The sequence below is a fragment of the Budorcas taxicolor genome, chromosome 18, assembly GCF_023091745.1.
Source record: "Budorcas taxicolor isolate Tak-1 chromosome 18, Takin1.1, whole genome shotgun sequence".
Taxonomy (NCBI): Eukaryota; Metazoa; Chordata; class Mammalia; order Artiodactyla; family Bovidae; genus Budorcas; species Budorcas taxicolor.
Genome location: NC_068927.1, coordinates 44,317,169 through 44,340,681, shown reverse-complemented (window position 1 = coordinate 44,340,681; position 23,513 = coordinate 44,317,169). Strand labels below are relative to the sequence as shown.

Here is a 23,513-nt window from a genome sequence, read left to right as displayed (position 1 = left end):
AGAGTTCTTCGGACTGCAAGGAGATCCAACCAGTCCATTTTAAAGATCAGCCCTGGGATTTCTTTGGAAGGAATGATGCTAAAGCTGAAGCTCCAGTACTTTGGCCACCTCATGTGAAGAGTTGACTCATTGGAAAAGACTCTGATGCTGGAAGAGATTGGGGGCAGGAGGAGAAGGGGACGACAGAAGATGAGATGGCTGGACGGCATCATGGACTCGATGGACCTGAGTCTGAGTGAACTCCAGGAGTTGGTGATGGACAGGGAGGCCTGGCGTGCTGTGATTCATGGGGTCGCAAAGAGTTGGACACGACTGAGAGACTGAACTGAACTATTAATTACGGTCTTGTTTTATTCACTTCACTGCACTTACTTTCTGAAATTTTAGTTTACTTATTTTCTGTATTCTTTCATGAAGGTGTAAATTCCATGACTATGCATTTTGCTGAGTCAGAAAAGAACAGAACGTTAATGTATCAATAGAAATCTGTGGTATCATGATTTATAACAATATATATTTGGTCTTTATCCCAGTTCTTGGCACAGAGCTCCTATAACCCTTGAATTCCCCAAGAGATAGAGCAATAAAGATCTTCTGTATGTTAATGAGGTAATTTTTTAGAAAGTTTCTAGGTCAGTGGTCCCCAGCTTTTTTGGCAGCAGGGACTGGTTTCATGAAACACAGTTATTCCATGGATAGGGGGTGAGGGAGATGGTTTCCAGATGATTCAAGCGCATTATATTCATTGTATACTTCATTTGTATTATCATTACATCAGATCATCAGGCGTTAGATCTCAGAGGTTGGGGATCCTAGGTAACCTAAGGATGGAGGCTGATTGCCAGAGGAACCAACCATGTGATTAGAGGGTTGGAACTTCCAGTCTCAGAGGACAGACTATTGAGATTCAGTTCAACCATCAGTGGCCAATGATTTCATCAATCGTGCTTATGGAATGAAGCCTCCATAAAAACTTGAAGGTTGGTTCAGAGTTCCCAGGTTGGTGAACACATGAAGGACTGGGAGAGTGTCACACCCAGAGAAGGCACGGAAACTCCACCTCTCCTGGCTCTGCCCTCTGTGTCTCTTCATCTGATTGTACACCTGTATCCTTTCTAGCCAATCAATCAAGCCTGAGGAGGGAGTCACAAGAGCCTTGTTCATCTGATTCACGGCCAGCCAACAGCAGCACAGCTAACAGCCTAGACTGGTGACTGACATCTGAAGTGAGGGCAGTCTTGTGGGGCTGAGCCCTTCCCTGGTGGGATCTGATGCTGTCTCTGGGTAGACAATGTCAAGACTGAATTAAATCTGCAGGACACTCAGCTAATGCTGCTGAGAACTGAGTTGTTCGGTGGTATGGAAAACATTTGACATCAGAAAATCCAAGGTTTCTGAATCTGGCCAAAAATCTGAACTGAATTTTTCTACAGGCTTTCTCCCATTGCTAGTAGGTCAGTTACTTTAATTCCTACAGAGCTAAGAATGTGGTTTAACTACCCTATTTCCGTGGCCTGGGGCTTTACTTGGACATTACTCCAGATCTGATTTAATTAGAACAACTGTCTTGATGGGCTGCTGCTGCTGCTGCTAAGTCACTTTAGTTGTGTCCGACTCTGTGCGACCCCATAGATGGCAGCCCACTAGGCTCCTCTGTCCCTGGGATTCTCCAGACAAGAATACTGGAATGGGTTGCCATTTCCTTCTCCAATGCATGAAAGTGAAAGGTGAAAGTGAAGTCACTCAGTCGTGCCCGACTCTTAGCAACCCCATGGACTGCAGCCTACCAGGCTCCTCCGTCCATGGGGTTTTCCAGGCAAGAGTACTGGAGTGGGGTGCCATTGCCTCCTCCGGTCTTGAGGGGCTAGGCAGAGGAAAGCAGAACCAGATGTCCTGCAGTACTGGAGGTATGGCTTGAACATATGTGAAAAGACTGAAGTAGAGACCTTGCAATAGAATTTGTCTTACCACATTCAATTAGATTTCTATGCTTTTAAAGGATACATAAACTAAGGCCCAGAGAAGATTCACTTTAAATTTTGTGATAAACCTAAGAACTCTTTGTGCCACTGTAAGAAACAACGTCCATCAGTTCATTCCTTCTAAACGAAACACATTTCTTTTCCCTCCAAATTAAACCGTAAGCTAAACTGTTTTCCTTAAAACAAATTCAGGGTTTTCAAAGACTTGAGATTTTTCCCAAGCTAATGCAACTGACTAACAATTCAACATGGTTTCAGATTAAAAGAGATTTAAGAAATCTGTAGGGTGGAAGGCGGAGTTCCCAGGTGGTACCAGTGGTAAAGAACCTGCCTGCCAATGCAGGAGACATAAGAGACGCAGGTTCGATCCCTGGGTCAGGAAGATCCCCTGGAGGAGGGCATGGCAACCTACTCCAGTATTCTTGCCTGGAGAATCCCATGGACAGAGGAGCCTGGCGGGCTACAGTCCATAGGGTCGCACAGAGCTGGACACAACTGAAGCGAGTAAGCATGCACAGGGTGGAAGGTAGGTTTAAGAGTGATGGGGCATATATTAATATATACCTATGGCTGATTCATGTTGATACATGGCAGAAGCCAACACAATATTGTAAAACAATTATCCTCCAATTAAAAATAAATAAATGAAAAAAAAAAGAAGTCTAAGTTGGTGGAAGTGGTGACATGTGACTTCCATGGTATGTCATAAAAGGTAATACTGCTTTCATCTACTTCTTAGCTAAGCATTCACTTGTGGAACCAGCACACTTGGAAAAGTCCATGTGGAGAAATCACGTACATGTTCCAGCTGAGAGGTCCAGCTGAGGCCCCAGTCGACAGTCCAACCAGTGAGGGAGCCCTCAGATGCCTGCAACCCCTGTCATCTCATTACCTCCAGACTTCAAGTCTTCCCTCTTGTCCCAGACCTCATGGAACAGCCATCCCTATAATGCCCTTTCTGAATTTCTGAGCTACAGAATCCCCGAGTCGAATAAAAGAGCTGCTGTTTTACACCACTAAGTTGGGGGTGGTTTGGCAGCACGCCTCATGAAGAGTTCTCTCTGGCAAAGCAGATACAGGTGGAGTGGCACAGCTGACAGGAGCAAGGGTTCAAGGCCTGGCTCTGCCACTTGGGGAGATCGTGGGAGATCGTGGGAGATCGTTTCATCTACCCAGCCTCCTTTCCATATCTATTAATAAACATAAATAGCAGTAACATTCCCAAGTACTGGGCTGTCATGAAGATCAAGTGAGCTGACGCAGCCTGAGTACTCAGCACATTGCCTGGCCCATGAAAAATGTTTTTACAAAAAAATGTTAGCTATTATCATTGTGTCACTCAGTTGTGTCCGACTCTCTGTGACCCCAAGGACTGCAGCCTGTCAGGCTCCTCTGCCCATGGAATTCTCCAGGCAAGAATACTGGAGTGGGCTGCCATTTCCCTCTGTAGCGATCATTATTACCATTTGTAATATAGCTCTATAAAGACCAGACTTTTTACAATGACTGACCACATATAGGAGGCAACTCTGTCATTCCCAATGTCATTTCCATTGCTTAAACCCTTTCTGGTTTTTTGGGGGTTTTTTTGAGATTTTTCTTTTACTTTCTGTGTCATATTATAAAACCAGGGTCATTAATGCATAAGCACACAGAATTTTTGACCTAGTTAATGTGAATCCCTGAAAATCAGGATCATTATTTTATAAGCACACATTTTTACCTCTGCTTCCATCATCTACCTTAACTGCACGACCACTTAGAAAAATCAGCATCAGTTTCAGAGTATAAAGATACATAAGGCCTAAGCACAAAGAAAAAGATCAATATATTTGATTACATTAAAACTAGAAATTTCTTTCTTCAAAAGATACCACTGAGAGTAGCATTAAGTATAGAAGATATGGGCAATACACATAATAGACCAACAAACAAACAAACAAACAAAAACCCTTGTATTCAGAACACATAAAGAGCTGCTGCAACATCAGTCAGACAAAAGCAGACCACCAATAAAGAAATGCCACGTGAAAAGATGCTCAACTACATAAATCATCAGGAAATGCAAATGAGAACCACCACAACATAGGTACCTACCAGAAGGGTCAAAACTCAAGACTGATAAAACGAAGTATTGATGAGGGTTTGAACTGGTACAACCACTGTAAATTGGTATAACCATTTTGGACAACTGTTGACAATATCCACCATACCTCAATGTAGCATGTTCTATTACTCCCATATTCCACTCCGGGGTATACACCAATGGAAAAGAACCCATTTCATGAAAAAATATGTAAAAGAATATTGGCATTATTCATAATGGGGGAAAGTCTGGCCAATAATCCAAATATCCATCAACAGTAAATAAAAAGTAAATTGTGATATAATTTTAAAATGGAATACTACACAGTAATGAAAAGGAACACATTAATTTTACACTGAATTACACACAATGGTGCTGAATGAAAGAAGCTAGATGTTAAAGAATATGTGCTATATGACTTCACTCATATTAAGTTCAAAAACAGGCAAAACTAATTTGTGATGTTAGAAGTCAAGATGGTGGTTTATCTGGTGGGGGATAGGGGTAGTGAGTGGAAGGGCCAAGAAGAGGGTGCTGCTGAGAAACTGGCAATGGTTTATTTCTTGGTCTGAGGAATTACAATGATGGGTTTAATTTGTGACCATTCATCAAGCTGTATGCTTTTGATTTATGTAATTTTCAGGATATATGCTGCATTAAGTTATAAAGTCTATTTCAAAATTTTCAAAAAGAGAGAGAGACTTAAGAAACATATCAATCAAATGCAACGTTTGGACCTCCTGATATAAACAAAATAACTCTAAAAGATACTTCTGAAACATTTAAGGAAATACTGGGTATTTTTAGACTAGGCATTAAAATAGGATTGGTACTAAAAAATCAACATATAGGAATATATCTGGGCGACTCTTCTACTTAAGGAAGAATATTGCCACATATTTATTTTCTAAACACAATAAATATATAGAACCAGAGCCTTTTTATAGATGAGAAAAACTAAAGTATACAGATAACTATCAGTCATTTGAGCCCAACACTGGGCTTCCCAGGTGGTGCTAATGGTAAAAAACCTACCTGCCAGTGCAGGAGACCTAAGAGATGTGGGTTCGATCCCTGAGTCAGGAAAATCCCCTGGAGGAGGGCGTGGCAACCCACTCCAGTATCCTTGCCTGGAGAATCCTATGGACAGAGGAGCCTGGAGGGCTACAGGCCATACAGCTGCAAAGAGTCGGACACGACTGAAGTGACTTAGCACACAAGCACATCAGTCGTTTACTGAGTATCTACTATGTGTCGGGCAGCGTGCCAAGTGCTTCAGTCCAAAGCCCATGTATGTCCCTCTCTGTCCTGTCGTTCCTCCTGCCCTCCGTCTCGCCATGTAGTTTTGGAACCCGAGTACTGGTATAATTATGTTTCTAAGGGAAAACGGGCTCAAAGCCACAGTCAGGAGGAACCGTGGGGACACGAGGAAAGTGTTTTGTTGTTCCATCTCTAGCTAGTCATTCATGAAAGTGGTATTAGAGGAAGGAAACCAGCAGTAACTCTAGTACCGCACTATTAAACTAAACCAGAGACAATCTAATATCTGAAAATTTTGAATGCACCTTTTACTAATCTGGGGGTCAATGTCATAATTATCATAACTGGTACGTGGTTTACTTAGAATGTTCCTTACTAAAGCACTGAAAATAACAAAGTTTGCTACATTTGGTAGATGTGGGACAGGATGAGGCCTTTTTTATCTTCCCCTGTCCTAACATGGGAATGGAAAATAGCTCTCTTCCTTCTGCAGTGAGGACAGGGTTTCTGAGATGACCTCATGAGCCAGGCCCTTCAGTGCTCCAAGAAACATGCTATCAGAAATGCGCAGTATACACGCTCCGAGAAAGCAAGCCTCAACTCTGACCGTAAGGGTGCTAGGCAGCAAAACTGAATGAAGCATACATGGAACAAGCCAGGAAAACTACGATAACTCAATACTAAATGAGATATCAAGAAGGCTATGCTTTCTAACAGTAAGTCCTAGAAACATACTGGAAAAGAATATGGTAACCCATAATGCTCTGTAGAGTGCACATCTCATGAAGACAAAGGAAAAGTATTTAAAGAAGATTAAAAGAAGAGTCACAGGATTTGAAAGTTGGAAAACAAGTGTTATGTGAAAGGTAATAATTACATGGAGGGCTTGGTGTGACAACATTTTTTCTAAGGTACTCAGGTCAAACCCAGTGAAAAAGTACAGTGTGAACAAATTTGGAAAATAACCTACTAAGGCTTCTCTGATGTAACAGGAAGAAGATTCTCACTGCATGTATTAATTATTTAAAACCATACATAATTATATACTCTCTAATTAAACCACACATATATATAAAGAGAGTGAGAGAGAGTGTGCCACAGCATGGGATCAAGCAATGGCAATTTAAGGTACAGTCTGCCAGGTCCTCATTTAGATATTAATACAGTAACTTTCCCACAGTGACCTGGGTCACACCTATAAAACCTGGGAAGAGAGTTAAAACAGGAACCAAGTTTCATCAAGGGGATAGAAAAGCTCAGGGCATTGCTGAGCACGATCGGTCACGGTGACCTGGCTTAGCTCTGCCTGGAAACTTGATGTTCCCTGATGGCTACCAGTAGAAAACACTGCTCTGTGACAGCTGGACAACCTTTGCAAAAATATCTGTATCTTTACTATACATAAACAACAGGTAGTTTATTCTCCAGAGGCAAAGTTTATTTAAGCAGTAATTATTTCTATTTATCAGCCTATCTTAATCAACTGAGAACACCTATATTTTCTGAATACATATTAGAATGAGGTTTTGTAAAAAAATCAAGTAACAAAATTAAATGATCTTACTCTATACATGCTAAGATTTATTTTCAAAAATAGAAATCTTTCACACGGAATTTTATTGCTTTTAAGTTTTAAGAGTCTTTTGCTGGAATATTGAATACTTAACAATCAAATTATTGAAATGTACTCTAAGCAATGAAAATTGCTATGATAATTTATACCCACATGAAACTGACAGATATAGGCATCTTCTTTTATTGCTACTAGGCAAAATCTAGTCAAAAAAAAGCTTATCATCCTGAGACTAAAGCTTAAAATTCAAGTTCTTTAACAAACTACACAATACTCGTGAAACCAGGAAGTGAAAGTTTCTTAGTGCTTAACCTATGCTTAAACAACTGTTCTGAATTTTTAATTACTTCCACTTTTTTCTTTACAGTATTGTAATACAAGTATTAAAGCTCCAGGATCATCACACTTACCTGTAAGGCTTATCAGAGTTATGGATTCGTCTGTGGTTTCTGACACCAACGTATGTTGTACTTGTATAATCGCATACATCACATCTATACTGTTTCTGGACTGAAGACTTATTCCCTGGACAAAGCATTTCAGTTTTAGTGATGTGGTTGGATTAGATTAAAACAACAATATTTACATTCCACTGTAGATGAGAAGTTATACCACATAGTATTAACGTTTCAATGCGGGCTTTCTCACTGGTTAATAAAGTCAACAAGCTCGAATCTAGCTTTACTGGTTCTCCTGCATCTGCACTCTCTGTGGATATAAAGTGAGTATCATCTGATCTGTAAAAATACATTGGGTTAGCTTCTACATAACCTTGTACAAAATTCTAAACTATGATGAACCTCATGCCAGCTGCCCTAATGACTGAGTTGCAACTGATTTAACCAGAGATAAACTGTGAATCTGAAAGGTGTTGGATTCATCAATATAGGATATAGCCTTCAGGAAACACTGATTTTCCAACCAGCTGTAATTTAATACTATAATCCAGTTACTATAAAGTACAGCTACAACAAACTCAATATACAAAGTCCAAAGCTTTTTCACTCTGTAGGTTTCCTTTGTTTATAACTTACAACAGAAGGAAAGGCAAAGGCAAATTATTAAGTGCTATGTAATGCAGTATAATTATACCCCGTAAACTGACCGTTTACAAGGACTAAGGTGAACACGCAGCTCTCTGAAATCCAGGAAACACAGATCCATGGAATTAGGCCCTGTTACTAAACTTACTCTGCAACAAGGGGCAGGGTGCAGGGGGTAGGCAGGATTCAAATCAGGGTAAGCAAGCAGAATGACTTGATCATAGAAAACTGTTCCTGAAGATTTTCAACAATTTATTTACTCTTCTGTCAGCACAAAGTTCACAGGCCATTCATAGCCTGAAGGCTTCATATTCAGAAACAGAGTGAGCATAGAAATTGCAGAACAAGGCAGAACAGGAAGAAAGCTTAGGTGGAACACCAGCACACTCTGCAGAGAAGTAAAATTGGTGATACAGAAGAACTACCATACGGAAATTTTAACAAAACAAAGAAAATCCTTAGGTTAAATTTAAGCTTTCTAAAATTGCAATTTTCTGTGGCTAATAACTACTTTTGCCAGGTGGAACAAAATGTCCTAATTTCCTGGTATAAATCTGTAACATTAATATACACACTAATCATAATTATAATCTAAGTACTGCTCTTAATTGGTGGGTTAAAAACTTGGACTTGATTATAAGTGGCACTACTCCAGATAAGAGTTTAAAAAAAAAAAAAACCTGAAAAACAGAAGTGTGAAATATTGTATAATGGTTCTGTGTGAGAAATAGTGCAGATCAATGACAACTAATAAAAATGACAGATGGGAAAGCTTAATATAGCACAGGATGAGAGGCTGTGCTACTTCAAGCAACTGTTTCCAAAAGAAAGGATACTGGATTTAAATTTCAAAACCTTGGGCTCAGTCCCTGCTCTGCCACTTAGTATGAGTGTGATCATGGGCAAATTATTTCCCCTCCTGAGGACCTGGTTTCCTCACCTACAAAATGGGAATCCTGGAACCTCCCGGCATGGTTTGTAAGCCCAGGAGCATGCTTTACTTCACCGCAGTCTGTATGTTACCTGTGGGCTGGTGTCAAGTCTGACCCATCACTAGCTGGAGCCTCCCTGAGGGCAGGGATCTGCTTGTTCTGCTTACATAAAATCCCCAGGGCTTGGCAAATCATAGGTTTACAATAAAGAACACTTAATTAAGTTTCGTTAAGAAACTCCATGTGAAAGTGCTCTGTCTACAGCTCTTTGAGTATCTGTGGTGTTTGTTAATGTACTCGTTAATACCGGGTGTGTGTTCCTCACTGGGCTGGGCCCCTCGAGGGCACTGACACCTCGACTGCACTTCAAGCACTTAGCACAGAATCCAGCTCACGATGGGCACTCCATACCTGCTGGCAGAACAAATGTCTGAAGTGCTATTACACTGGGCCTCAGGCAAAAATGAGCTACAAGTTACCTGGGCTATCATCGTGACAAGAGACTCGAAGCCACAGAAATATACATCTCCCCTCTTGTTTAATAAGTTTATTAAATGGTTTAAAATGTTTGGATAAAATGTGAATCATTTTCACCTTCTTTGTGAGCTAAAAACTTGTTCTTCAGCCCAACCGCCAGATTCTGAAATATCTAATACAGAATCAATAAAGTGTGCACATTAAGCAAGCAGGAATTCTCAGTCATCTGAATTGCTATCCTACCTGCAAAAAGAGTTGAATGGCGGGGCGGGACGGGGGTGGGGGTAGGGGGGCCGGAGGCATGAAGAAGCAATTTAAAATCTATACATGGAACCCTAAGACACAAGAGTTTGAGCCACAAAGGAAAGCTGCTGCAAAATGGAATAAGGTGGAGAGATGTAATGCTATGAAGCCCAAACTGGTTATTTTAATTTTGAGCTGACATTTCAATCTTTTTAATTCAAATTGTGGGTTTTAATTTGTTAACCCATTTGGACAGTTTTAAATTACTGCTTTTGGAGATGGTGCTAGAAAAGACATATTCCACTGCTGGTAGTAACCGCAGGTGGTACCAGTGAGTAGTACTTACTTTATTCCTTCATTAGGGATTTACGGTCCAAAGATATCAAATGTTTTAATGTCTCCTTTAAAGGGGATATGGAAACATAATGAATTAAAATAAAAGGAGGCAGTTAGGGCTATTTTGTACAAAGGAAACAAAACAGTTTTAGCTCAGCCATCTATTGCAGGAACAGATGCTATGTCATAAACTCCTTTTGTTTTGGATAGTTTTACAGGGATGACATCTGTTTGACAAGGGAATTTTGGTGCTACAGTGGTGTCAAAATCAGTTCTTTCAGGAACATTCTAGAATCAGTTATGCTTTCTGGGGTATAATTTAATGAAACATTATGGTAAAACATTTTACTCTGCAGTTGTTTCTAACTTTAATTCTGAGGAAATCTAAAAAGGAAAGTCACCCCAATATGTTTTATTTCCCATAAACGCTATGTACCACAATTGAGACATTTAAAGTATATCAATTTAAGTGAGCTGATGCAAGGAAGCACAGCTTATTACACTTTATCCCTAATTCTCCGGATGTGGCATCCGCCTTTTCATGGAACTCTAATTAAATCTTTTGATTCTAATATTACTATTAGCAGAAACTCGGCCGACTGGCACCTAACTGGTACATAAAAAGAGCCTGTGTTGTTTTTTTTTAAATAATGCAGATGAAATCTGGCAGTCACACTTGGATAAGAATAAGATCACAGCAGGAAGCCTCAGTTAAAGTTTGAGGTGGGGGCCTACCATCTGCAAAAGCTCCGTTCTCAGTGGGTCAACCGGTGCTGAGAGAGGGAGGAGGCTTTCCTTCCACGCTGCAGCTTCCCTGGCTTGCTGGCTGTCACCTCAGGGTTTCTGCTGTACCTGGCTCTTACAGGACAGCGTGAATTTCAGAGTACATCTACCTAGACAGGTAAGCTGAGTACTTACTAACAAGATTCACTTAGTACTCAAGAGAGAAGATTCACTCACATAGTATAAAAGCAGAGAAGAGACGCAGCCTTAGTCCTGAAAGTAACACACGTGACAACAAAGGGCATGGTTTTCACTTCGTATGCTAGTCAACCTCATCTATATATACATTAGAAGAATGCAGATACCTTCTTGAACACATTTTCCATCAGTTTTATCACTGGAAATTCTGGACTCATTAGAAGTTGCTATTGACAAGGTATCTGGAAGACTGTGTTGCTCCCTCTCATGGTTCCTCAGTTGACTCTAAAAAATTGAGAGAAATTAATATGTAGTTTTCAATAAACACATCTGCACAGTTAGTAGGAGGCTACAGAGAGGAGGGAACTGCTTTCATGGCCTAGTATCTAGAACACATGACCAGTATTTAAAAACCAAATGCGCTAAAAGATAACCTGACACATTTGACAACTTACAGGAAGAAATTCACTAGAGAAAACACAATCTTATCAAAAAGGCAAGTTAGTTCCTCTTTCCACGTTCTCTGAAAGGAAGCCACTGCTGTCTTAGGGGCGCTTGTGCAGAGTGTGTGTACGCTTCCTGAACCCCTGCTGAGCCCAGAGGAGGAACAAGCAGAGTCTTCAGAGTAACTCAATACCTTCACGAAAATCAATCCAATCAGTTAACTTCTGCACTTCTGCCTTTAAATATCAACTAAATGTGTAAAAGAGACTTAACTGAATTGTGACTCCAAGGACCTCTTCCTCCTCACCCCTACCCCCGTGAATCAAGTGTATCAGCAGAAGAAACTCCTGGAACTTGCCTCTGCGGCTCATCTGTATGGGCTGCTAGTCCAATGGCCAGAGGCCACTTCAGAATTACATGAGAGCAATCCAAGTGACAGTGACAATCTGACTCAGAGGCTTTTTTTAAACTCTTGATTACCTATTAATTACCAGTGGACCTGGATCCCAACACCGGCTAATCTAAGAGCAAAAATCTACATCTCAGTTACCCCTTTAGGGATACATTCCCTCCTCCACCCCCTCAGCAGTCAACTGGCACACTGAAGAAAAGTTCTAAGCCAGTGATTCAATGAATGCAAATTTCCTTTACAAAATCAGTATTTCATACTGGTTGCTGGTTTTAGGTGGCACATAAAATGAAAACCAGCCAAGGTAATCCTGGAAAGTCCTGTAAACTTCCCATAAAATGCAACACTCGTGGCTCCGTTTCCACTGCACTGTCTTTCACTGTATCTCATACAGTCCGTTTCTCCCTGTGCAATGGTATGAATCACCCTTGGCTCGTTGTGTAGCAGCTGAAGTGAGTGACTTGCTTTAGGGGCCAGGTAAGATTAAAAATAGGTATTTTTGCGCATCGATGACATGAGGCTAAATGTGAGTCAGATGTGTGTACAATGTCCCTCCGCAGTACATCCCCTTGCAATTCCCTTGCACTTTAAAATCAACACAATTTAAAAAAGATATACACATGAAAACACTAAAGCAATAAACACAGAGTCTATTAAAGATGCGGCATGCGGGGGAAAAAGAATCCTATGCCAGACATCCTGACGACCCAGATTCCAGTCCCAACTTTAACACTAATTAATAGGGATCCCCTGGGCACATTACCAAACTATTGTGGGCCTCAGTTTCCCTATCTATAAAATGAGGTGGGTGGACTGTACCTAGAAAGCTCCCTCTTTGCTCTAAAATGCTACAGCCTTCTGAAGCACTTCACGCGCCCACGCTTACCTTATAATGGAAGGAGTCCTCACATTGCTTGCACTGGTATATTCTTGTTTTGCAGTGGTTGATCATGTGGCTTTCCAGGTCTTTGCTGTTGTCGGCAATGTGCTCGCAGATGGGACACTGGTAGGGCTGTCTCTGCCGATGGACTCGCAGGTGCTGCTTGATGTAACCCTTGTTACCGCTGCTGTAGTGGCACAGCCGGCAGCGGTAGGGCCGCTCGGCGTTAGGGATGTACTCCACCACGCTGCTTCCCGACAAACTCGCGTCGCTGTTGGGTTGGCATTGGGCATTATCCTGCAACTCTTTCAAAATGTCATCGTCGGAAGCATTTTGGTCTGTCCTTTCCCGTAACTTTTCAATCACAGTGAGTAGGGACATGCTGATGCCTGTCTTAACCTGCCCGTCTGCCAGCTCCTGCCTACCCTCTGGGAGTGCTACTAAGGTAGAGTTGCTTTGGTTGAAACTAGCTAACCCCTCAGGAGAGTTTTTCAGTGGGGACATCATTTTAGAATATGCTGCCACTGTCCCGTCTACTGGCCTTTGTCCGGTGTCCGGATCTAAAAGGTTTATATTCCCATAGTGCCCAAGGTTGGTTCGTGTTAGTTCTGCAGCTCTTATGGGCATTGTAACCAGGGCTTCTGCAGCTAGTGAGTGTAGTCTAAGAGACTCAGAATTCGTCCTTCTTCGGCCCGGTGGGGCATTCTCATCAGTAGCCAATCCTTTGTTTATTAACTCGCTGTCTTTCTTCTCTGAGTTGCCCCAGCCTATAATCAGCCCCCCGATATCGACAGTGCATTTATCAGCGTGGTAGACTTCATCTCTTCCTTCGCACCCGATCTTGGCTTCTGTCGGGCGCAGGCTCTTCCCCTCCTCGATTTCGGCGTTCATGAGGAAATGCTTCTGTGAAAGCGCTTCTTCAGCACTCGGCAGGCGCTCCACTATCACGTTGGCGTGGCCTTTTTTATGTGGGCTGCTGCTTATGATCTTCTGTGCTGACGAAAGCAGGCTGTCAGCAGCCAGGTTCTCCTCGGCATCAGAAATCACCTCAAGCATTTCTTCCTCGTTAGGGTCCAGGGTAACTGACTGACTGAGATGAACCCCACCTTCTGCACTGTGTTCTAAAGCGGAGGAAGATGACAATGCCTCTGAGCTGCAAATCTGCACCTGCACTGATGGCCCGTTGTGGATACTCAGTTCATTGTCTCCAATGGCAATGACTACTGCGTGGACACCGCTGGCTGCAGCAGCCACTGAGGAATCCAGTAGGCCTAGGGGCTCATTCTCATTTTCAAAGATTGGATAGGAGCAGTCGACCTCCCCGGCATGTTTCCAAGCATGTGTTTTCAACATTCTCTGCTGGCCACAAGTGTAACTGCAAAACAAGCATCGATACATGCCATACTGTTCATAGGCATACCATTTCCTCTTACCTATTTCTGCCACGGAAGCCGTTTGGACAGTATGAGGCTGTGGGTTGTCCACACTTGCTGGGATGTCAGGAATCGTTTCATTCTTTCTTTCTGAGGTTCGGTGACACAAGGGGTTGGTGGGGCTTATGCACTGTTGGGCTTTGGACTGAGTGTGGCTGCTGGCATCATTTTCGTGGTCATTTACCACGTGAGCTTCAAGTTCCTCTTGGCTTTTTGATGTAATATGGCACTCTGCGCACATTAATATCACTTCATTCTGCTGACCATGCTGCTTGATGTGATCTTTTAACACAGAAAAAGATGATGATAGAAACTTACAAAGGCTACACTGGTAAGACATAGCCTTCCCATCACTCTGGGCAGGAGAGTCAGGGGTAAAATGTATTTGAGACATCTCAGCCCTTCTAATATCAGTAGCAGGTGACTGGGTTACTTTAGCTGGAATCTCACAAGATTCTTGACTTTCAAGAAGACAGTGTGCTGCAGCACTGGCACGTGGCCGTTTTTTGCCAATTAAAAGACATTTTTGTGACTTTTCATGTTCCACTATCTTGCTTAACTTCTGGATAACATGGATTAATGGATCTGTTTTGGCTTTTCTTTGTTCATCAATTTCCAGTGATGAGCTGATGACAGTTTTGGCAGTCAGCATAGCTTCCTGTTCCCCAATATCTGACACCAACATGGCGACACTGCTGCTTTCTTCCATATCTAAAAAAACAGAATATATGACAGAAAGAAACACCAGGTTACAGGATCATTATAGGAATATAATTCAGGAAATCTTAACTTCTCTTTAAGAGTTTAAGCTGATCTAAGTATTTTCTAACCTGGGAGCTCCATATTGATATACCTGGCTATCCTAAGCAGAGACTTAAATTGCTTAGAATTTTTCTTTGGAGTGTTGTCCCCTATTGAGACTGATGATCAAGGTCTTTCAATCCTTCATTTCTTTCTTTGGAAATAAGTTAACTACATCTCCTTTTTTCTTGACTTTCTTTCCCCTAAACATCTAGCTGGACCTAATCAGTACTCCTCTTTTGTACAATGCCAGATTTAAAAAAAAAAGGCTGCTATTCCATTATTAAAGGGCTATAGTCATTCTCAGGGTATGTGCAACCACCTCAAGTATTATGAAACACCATTCTGTAAATTCAACACATGAATGATGCAATTCTCAGGAGACAATTTCTTGCACCAAGTATGCTGCTGCTGCTAAGTCGCTTCAGTCATGTCCAACTCTGCGCGACCCCATAGACAGCAGCCCACCAGGCTCCCCCATCCCTGGTACAATTGTGATTTATTACTGTAACCATAAACTTTTTTTTCCTCCCCAGATCTTTAGAACTGTGAAAGTATGGGCATGTAACTTTATGTAAAGGGCATAGAGAATTTTGAGAAGTATTATACAAATGAAACTAAATAAAAGCAATGATCCAGTTCCTCCTTTTATTTATTTTCCTGACGATAAACCACAAACTACACTGTGGTTTTTTTAGAGGTCATATTAGTGGTCAACTATTACTCATACACACACACACTCATATACATACATATATATGTTTTTTTTCTGAAAGGGAGAGGGGCAGCAGAGAAAGCAAAAATTGATATCCTAGTTGTGTTTCAGGTCTAAAAAAAGCACAGAGGCCTTAAAAGGGGTTATCTGTAGGTTCAAGTAATATGTCATGGCCAAGGAAGGCATTAAACATGAAATGCTTTATCTTTTAGCCTAAATCTTGAATATTTTCTGGCAGAACTTTCAAGCATTTCCTTTGGCTTAAAGTGAGATTAACTTGTTGACTTGGAACACATTTTTAAGTTTAGGCTTTTTTCCAGCACGAAGTTTTGTTTTTCCACATTTTAGGTGCATTCTGGAATCTTACTCACAACATTCAGTAAATGCCAGCAAAATTACTAGTAGAACTAGCTACAGGCCAAAGATCACATTCTTAAACCTCAGTACAGGCTCTGAATTCATTTCAGAAGGTGAAGTAAGGCTCCTCTTCCTGCAGGTGGCTGAATCAACTTTTAGGGGCCCATTAGCTGCTGCCAAGATGGTACCTGGATTCCTGTAAGACCTCACCAGTCCTCTGTCAGTTTCAGGCCCTTTACTCCCCCATGAGCTGACAGCAGTTATGGCCTTCCTGCTCTTATTTTCTACTCTTTGCGGCACACTAACTTTCTATAGCCAGATCCATATCAGGCAAAAGGCAAGCATTTTACTCTCAGTTTCTTTAGTACGACTTCTCCCCTCCGTCCGGACACTCTGCCTTGCGCGATGGGGTTTTTCTCTCTTCTACTTCTAGCTGGACTCCCAGCAGGGTATGCATTCCACAGCCATTACAGCAAAGACAGCTATGCCAGCTCCCCCAGGCTAGTGGCCCTTGGGTCACTGTCCCACTAAACAATCTGAGGGCGTTACCTCTCAAAAGACTATCTCCCTTATATCTCTCTCAAGCAGGAAGAACAGGGGTGATTTTAAATCTCTACAGTCAATCTTAAGTCTCTAAAGAAGGGACTACTGGGAGAACAATTTGTTTCTTTAGAAAAATCCTTTGTGGCTTCACAGTGAAAATGAGTGTTAGTCGCTCAGTTGTGTCCAACGTTTTTGTGACCCCATGGACTGCAGCCCGCCAGGCTGATCTGTCCATGGGATTCTCGAGGCAAGAATACCGGAGTGGGTTGCCATGCCCTCCTCCAGCGGAATCTTCCCCACCCAGGGCTCGAACCCGAATCTCTTGTCTCTTGCATTGGCAGGTGGGTTCTTTACCACTAGCACCACCTGGGAAGCCCACACTGTCTGAGAATTCCACATTTGTAGGCCAAGGGAAGCTTTGGCTCTTCAAGTGATTACTGATTTCCCTCTAGGGTCATTCACTTAAGGCTTTATTTCTTTCAGTTCAATTGATTAATGCAAATTTCTTAAATAATAGTTACTAGGACTCCTTGAACATTCCATTTCTTACATAAGATTTGGTGCCCTACTACAGATGGAAGGTCTCCTTCCCAAGAAATGAGACAGCTACGTAGGCTGATTGATAATCTGGAGGTTAACAAGTGAATATTTGCTCACAGACTCTGCACACCCACAGGGTTACAAAGGTGACTCATATTATCCTTCTACTATTTAATGACATAATAGGAGGGAGACAGAGCAGTACAAATTGCTCCCTGAGGATATTTCAGCACGTACCTTAAAAGAAAGTGAAATGAAGAAGAGGAGGAGCTCATCTCATTGCAAGAAAAAGACTAATACAAAAGAATCTGACAAAACATTCAGATTTTAAAGCTGTGTCTGCTCAGGCATTAAGAGCTAATGGAAATTTGCAGCAGATGCTCCAATTTTCCCTGAACATTTATGCAAGTATCTCATTTTAGAGACTGCATACATTTGGGGGAAAGTACAGAAATGGCACCTATAAAACAGATATCACAACATAAAATACATCAAGAAGCACCTGAAAAACCAGTCTGGGTCCACATGGCAAAGTCGACACACAAGCCTCATGATAACAAAAGCCTCTGTTAGAAAAGGTTAGATAAACAGCTCATAATAAAGTATGCTGAGAGGAAGTTAAGGTGAATACTGGCCAACTCTTAAAATTTTCACATAAAATTTCACGTAGGCCACCAATGTGCATGTGCATTTGAGACCACATGTCCTAAGGTAAAATCTGCATAATAAAGAAGATAAAAATAAGGAGTACAGATACAATCCCAGTGGCTCAAGAATGCTGACAACCTGGATTAAGATAATCTGCATACTATCCATGGCCTCCAAGAGATCAAGGCAAATGCAACTTAAAAACAGCATCACCAAGGGTGGAGGAGTAGGGGCACTCAGGCTGACAAACCAGGTAAGAACAGCAAATTTTCTAACTGGAATGATGAGTCCCTTGGAGTTCATTATTATTCTTTCTACCTGTGTAAACCTTAAAGAATTTTAAAACTAAAAAGCTAAAAAATAAAAAAGTTATGCACAAGGCATCAAGCTAGGTATCAAGAAAAAAGGGAAAAAATTGTATTCACACAGTTTAAAACTGAGTTGAGTGGGAAAGACTCACATACTTAGAACTTAAAAAGAATTAACCACTTTTAAATAACCCGGCAGTACCTAAGGTGAGAAGGTCAGTTTTCATTCCAATCCCAAAGAAAGTTCAAACTACTGTACAACTGTGCTCATTTCACATGTTAGCAGAGCTATGTTAAAAATCCTTCAGGACAGGCTTCTGCAGTAGGTGTACAAGCTGGGTTGAAAAAAGGCAGAGGAACAGGAGTTCAAATTGCCAATATTCCTTGAATCTGGAGAAAGCAAGAGAATTCCAGAGAAACATCTAGTCTTGCCTCACTGACTACAGTAAAGCCTTTAACTGTGTGGATCACGACAAACTGAAAAACTCTTAAGAGATGGAAGTACCAGACCACCTTACCTGTCTCCTAAGAAACCTGTATGTGGGTCAATAAGCAACAGTTAGAACCACACATGGAATAATTGTTCAAAATTGGGAAAGCAATACAAGACTGTAATTGTCACCCTGCTTATTTAACTTCTACTCAGAGTATATTATGTGAAATACCGGGGTGGATGAATCACAAGCTGGAATTAAGACCGCTCTAATGGCAGAAAGTAAAGAGGAATTAAAGAGCCTCCTGATGAGGGAGAAAGAAAAGACTAACAAAGCTGGCTTGAAACTTAACATTCAAAACACTAAGATCATGGTATTTAGTCCCATCACTTCATGGTAAACAGAAAGGGAAAAGTGGAAGCAGTGACTGATTTTATTTTCCTGGGCCACAAAATCACTATGGACAGTGATCACAGCCATGAAGTTAAAAGACGCTTGCTCCTTGAAAGGAAAAGCTACGACAAACCTAGACAGTGTATTAAAAAGCAGAGACATAACCTCGCTGATAAAGGTCTGTATAGTCAAAGCTATGCTTTTTCCAGTGGTCATGTATAGACGTGAGAGTTGAAGCATAAAGAAAGCTGAGTGCTGAAGAATTGATGCTTTTGAACTGTGGTGTTGGAGAAGACTCTTGAGAGTCCCTTGGACTGCAAGGAGATCCAACCAGTCCATCCTAAAGGAGATCAGTCCTGAATATTCATTAGAAAGACTGGAGCTGAAGCTGAAGCTCCAGTACTTTGGCCACCTGATGTGAGGAGCCGATTCATTGGAAAAGACCCTGATGCTGGGAAAGATCGAAGGCAAAAAGAGAAGGAGGTGGCAGAGCATGAGATGGTTAGATAGCATCACCAACTCAATGGACATGAATCTGAGCAAACTCCAGGAGACAGTGGAGGACAGAGGAGCCTGGCGTGCTGCAGTCCATGGGGTCGCAGAGTCAGACACGACTTAGTGACTGAACAACAATCACCCAAGGCGAAATAGTTAGAAGGAAACAGCCAATGACCAAGTCCTAACAGACTGAACTCATTTTGGTTAGGAAGGGAAACAAAGGCTCCCTGAAGAGGTAAGATGCATACTGCATTCCGACAGAAGAGCCTTCTGGATGTCATCCATCTGCCCCTGTGGGCTCACTGACTGACTCTCCACTCTGCTCTCTATTCCAGGAGGGATTACATCATTAGGCTCCCATGCCCTCTGGCTGAGTTATGCCAACGGGGCGCTGTAACAGGAAATCAGGCGGAGGCAGCAAAGGGAGATCAGATACTCATTTTTTTGGTTCCCTCCCTTGAGGTCACCTTGAACTGGCTGTGATCCTCAACAGAAGGCCATTATCTCCAGGCAGGCTGTTCTACAGGACTCTCCTTTCTCCTGATGCTGCTAGCTCCAGATAACTGAATGATTCCTGGGGCTTGACTACATAGGTCCTACATCTTTATAAGTATCTTTTAAAATACATCCTCCCTGAATTGTCCTAATCTGAGTGTGCCTGCCATTTGCTTTCTTGGAATTTGGTGACAAGAAAGCAACCATAACATCAGTAGATTTTCAGAAGAGAATAAGCATGCTATCTAGAGATTAGAGAAAAGACCAGTATGGCTGAACAGTAAGGTTTACTAGGATGAGGAAAGATTACAGGCATCAGCAAAACAGGGTGTTTCTCATTTGAAATCTTTAGACATAACATTTGACCAAATATATCAAATTGTTATAAGTAAATAAATGTTGTATCCCAAACCAGAAATGTTCTACAAGCTTTTCCACTTTCCTAAATAGACTCCCACAGGCAAAAGCTTGTAATTAATGTCTTTTCCAAGAAAAGAGCCAACTTTTATCAGCTGTCTTTATTTCCTTACAATTTGCTATTTGGCTTATTTGTACATCTAATTAGTTCCTTTCATTTACAGCAGTATGGTTATCATAAGTAAAAGCAAGCTGAACAATTCATGTGGGCCTGGGTGGGACTGGATAAAAGCTGTAATTTTCTGTGGAAGAAGACAGTTCAGTATGTTATATCAAGCATCTTTTCTTTCAGACTAAGATTGTTCTTCCAATTATTAAAAAAAATTATGTTACAAAAGTAATGGTCAATTCCTCATTCTTCCACATTATTGTAATTCTGAAAGAGAAAAGTATTTATTTTGCTCTAGCCAAAAGGTGGCAGGGGGCATAGCTAATGGGTTCCTCTCCTAGAGGAAACTCAGTTGTGTGACCTTTGGCAAGTCACTGTTTCTGAGCGTTTTACATTCTGCAGCTATAAAACTCCAGAGTTGTGCTGGACAAATTTTCATGTTTCTGGGTTATAAACTGAAAAGTTACTTTGAAAATGCTTACATGTTATTTGTAGATTTAACTTACTAATGCCTCTAATATACTTGAGTTAAAATCTCCTTAGCTTAATGTAATTAACTGCCCACCAAGAAAAAAAATGAGTGTAAATACTAAAGTATGTCTAATATTCCTTAGCTGGCATCTAGCCTGACAGAATACTCGAAGTTGGCAGCCGCAATTAAGACATAAGGTGAAACTACTGTTAACCAAGATTCAGATTTAACACTCACTGACCACCTATAAAGTGCCAAGCAATGTGCTGGAGACTACCAAAGTAAGAGGGAATCTGTGCCCTTGAGGTGCTCAGACCAGAGAATAGTGCCAGCACAGATTCTTGTATTACTAATGTACCTGGTAATACTGGCCTCTTTATTTGCAGATGAGGAAACTGAGGCTCACAGATGTAAAGTAATAGCTAGCTTAAGAATTAGAATACAGGTCTATCTTATTCTAAATTCATCGTTTCTCAGTTCAGTCGCTCAGTTGTGTCCGACTCTTTGCGACCCATGGACTGCAGCACACCAGGCCTCTCAACACACCAATTTTCCTCCTAATTCTCAGCGTGAACAAACAATGTACAAAGTATAAATACTGAAAAGAGCAATAGCCCCTTACAGCTAGGCAGTATCAAGCATGTATGTTTGAGCTTCATTAAGTCTTTGTGACAGGTTACCTGGATGTTACATAATTCTACAAATAAGGGAACACTCAGTGTTCTTGCCTGGAGAATCCCAGGGACAGCAGAGCCTGGTGGGCTGCCGTCTATGGGGTCGCACAGAGTCGGACACAACTGAGGCAACTTAGCAGCAGCAGCAGCAGCAGCAGTGCAGTTTACGTGACTTACCCAAGGTTACATGGCTGTTAAATGGCAGAGCCAGTGTCTTTCAAACCAATTCCTGAAATTAATACAGTCCCTTGGATCAATCTTCAAAATCCAGCTGTAGCCAAGAATGAAAGTATACAGTATCAAACATTTCTCTTTCTTGGTGAAACCAAGTAGTAACTTTCTGGGGGGGGGGGGGGGGGGCGGGGGATGACAGTGAAAAATTACCCAATATTTCATGTAAAGAAATTCAGAGGAATGTTCATTGAACCCAATTATGTGATGCAAATTTACAAAATTTACCTAACAAGCAGACTTGAGGATTTGGCACAAGTTGGAAAAAAACAGCTCTGGAAATTTCTCCAATAATCGTATATTTCATGTTTTAGCTCAAAATTTATCTAATTGACTCAAAATACTATGGGCTTTACTGATATAACTTTCTAATGAATAAAAAGCAATAAGCTGTACACTGCCATTTTAATCTTAATCAAAAATACAGTCTGAATGGTTGATTCTGCAAACTTCCAACAGTTCTACAACTGAAAGGCAGCATGAACTGATAAGTCACAGTCGACTGACCTACCTATATCATTTAAGGCACTTTCCTGCCCCGGTCTTACATATCTTTGCTATTTCTTATACTAGCTAGAATGAATTTAAAAGATCAAAGAATAGTATTCATTTCACCTATAATGCAACTTTATCGACTATGGTCAAGTAAACAGTTCATTGCCAGGGCAAAAAGCACATATTTGGCTGTTCCCTGAAATTAATTTTAAACGAGTTAGTGGGGTAAAGGAACGCAGGACCAGACTTTCTCTTTAATCAATAATGTAACCCATACACTGAGTCACAGCAGAGAAGAAAGTACAGACTGAAAGAGGTGTTAAGTCCAGTAATTGCCGGATAAGAGAGATGCAGACCGAAAGCAAATTACAGCCCACTGCGGTAACTAAAGAGATCGCCTGCGGGTTGGGATGGTGGCCTCGGCCTAATTAATCATACAGGCCTTCCACACACAAACCGTTCACTCCGGATGCCCCCAGGTCTTAACGGTGGGGAGCTTTTCCCAGTGATTTCAGTGACTGATCAGTAGGGAGACCACTTACTTCATCGAAATGGTTCGAAATAGGTGCAGAGACCAGAACTGCTTTTCTACTAGTTCTTCCTACATCAAGCAGTGGCCGAAGGGCAGGGGCGACAGGGATTGAGAAAAATAATCAAGAGACGTGGGGAGGACACCGTTTTCGCTCCATCCCGTCTAGGCGAAGCGGTTTCACCTGTGCAAAGGGAAGGACGCGACGGCCGGCGAGCCTGCCTGCGGGCCAGGCTGGTGAGAGTTAAGCCGGGAGCAGCAGGTTCCCCCCACCCGCAGCTGCAGGGCAAGCCCGGGGTCTCCACAGTCCTTGCTATGGACGCGACAAAGGACTGAAAAGGGACACGGAACTTGGGGCATGTGGCGAGCACCGGGAGAGTGTCGACCTGCTGAGCAGGAAGCCGGCGCCGGTAGAGGCCTGAGGGGAGGACGCACATGGCCGGCGGCGGCGCTAACAGCGGGCGGAGGGACGGCCCGGGGACGCGGTACCTGCGGTCGGGCGGCGGCTGCTGCTTCCGCGAGCCTCTTTTGCCGGCCAGGAGCCGGCCGTGCCCTCGCCCTCGTCCTCGCCCACCTCTCTCACGGCTCTTTTCCCTCTTTTACCCCGCTTTCCCCATCCTCATCAGGAGCTCCAAAATGGCGGCGCTGGGGACGGATCACGTGAGCTGCGGGCAGGTCAGGTGACCCGAGTGGCGGGCGGCGAGGGCGGGGCGATGTTTAGGCCCCGCCCATGGGCATCCCGGGTCCTGGGGCTGGGCGGGCGCGAAGGCGATGCCACACCCACTCACTGCCATCCCTGCCTTTTGGGTGGGTTTAAGGCGCGAGTTGTCGGGCT

General features: G+C 42.3%; 1 protein-coding gene across 1 annotated transcript in view; it reads right to left on the bottom strand.

The window, feature by feature from the left end:
* Positions 1 to 23,190, bottom strand: part of ZNF507 (zinc finger protein 507) — a 38,363-nt gene extending 15,173 nt beyond the window's left edge. Inside the window, exons 1-4 of the mRNA XM_052656621.1 lie at positions 23,168 to 23,190; positions 12,593 to 14,730; positions 11,021 to 11,138; positions 7,312 to 7,426 (exon numbers count right to left, since the gene is read on the bottom strand). Coding sequence (XP_052512581.1) covers positions 7,312 to 7,426; positions 11,021 to 11,138; positions 12,593 to 14,728 — 2,369 coding nt within the window. The 5' untranslated portion in view covers positions 14,729 to 14,730; positions 23,168 to 23,190. The remainder of the gene's footprint in view (positions 1 to 7,311; positions 7,427 to 11,020; positions 11,139 to 12,592; positions 14,731 to 23,167) is intronic.
* Positions 23,191 to 23,513: the final 323 nt, after the last annotated feature.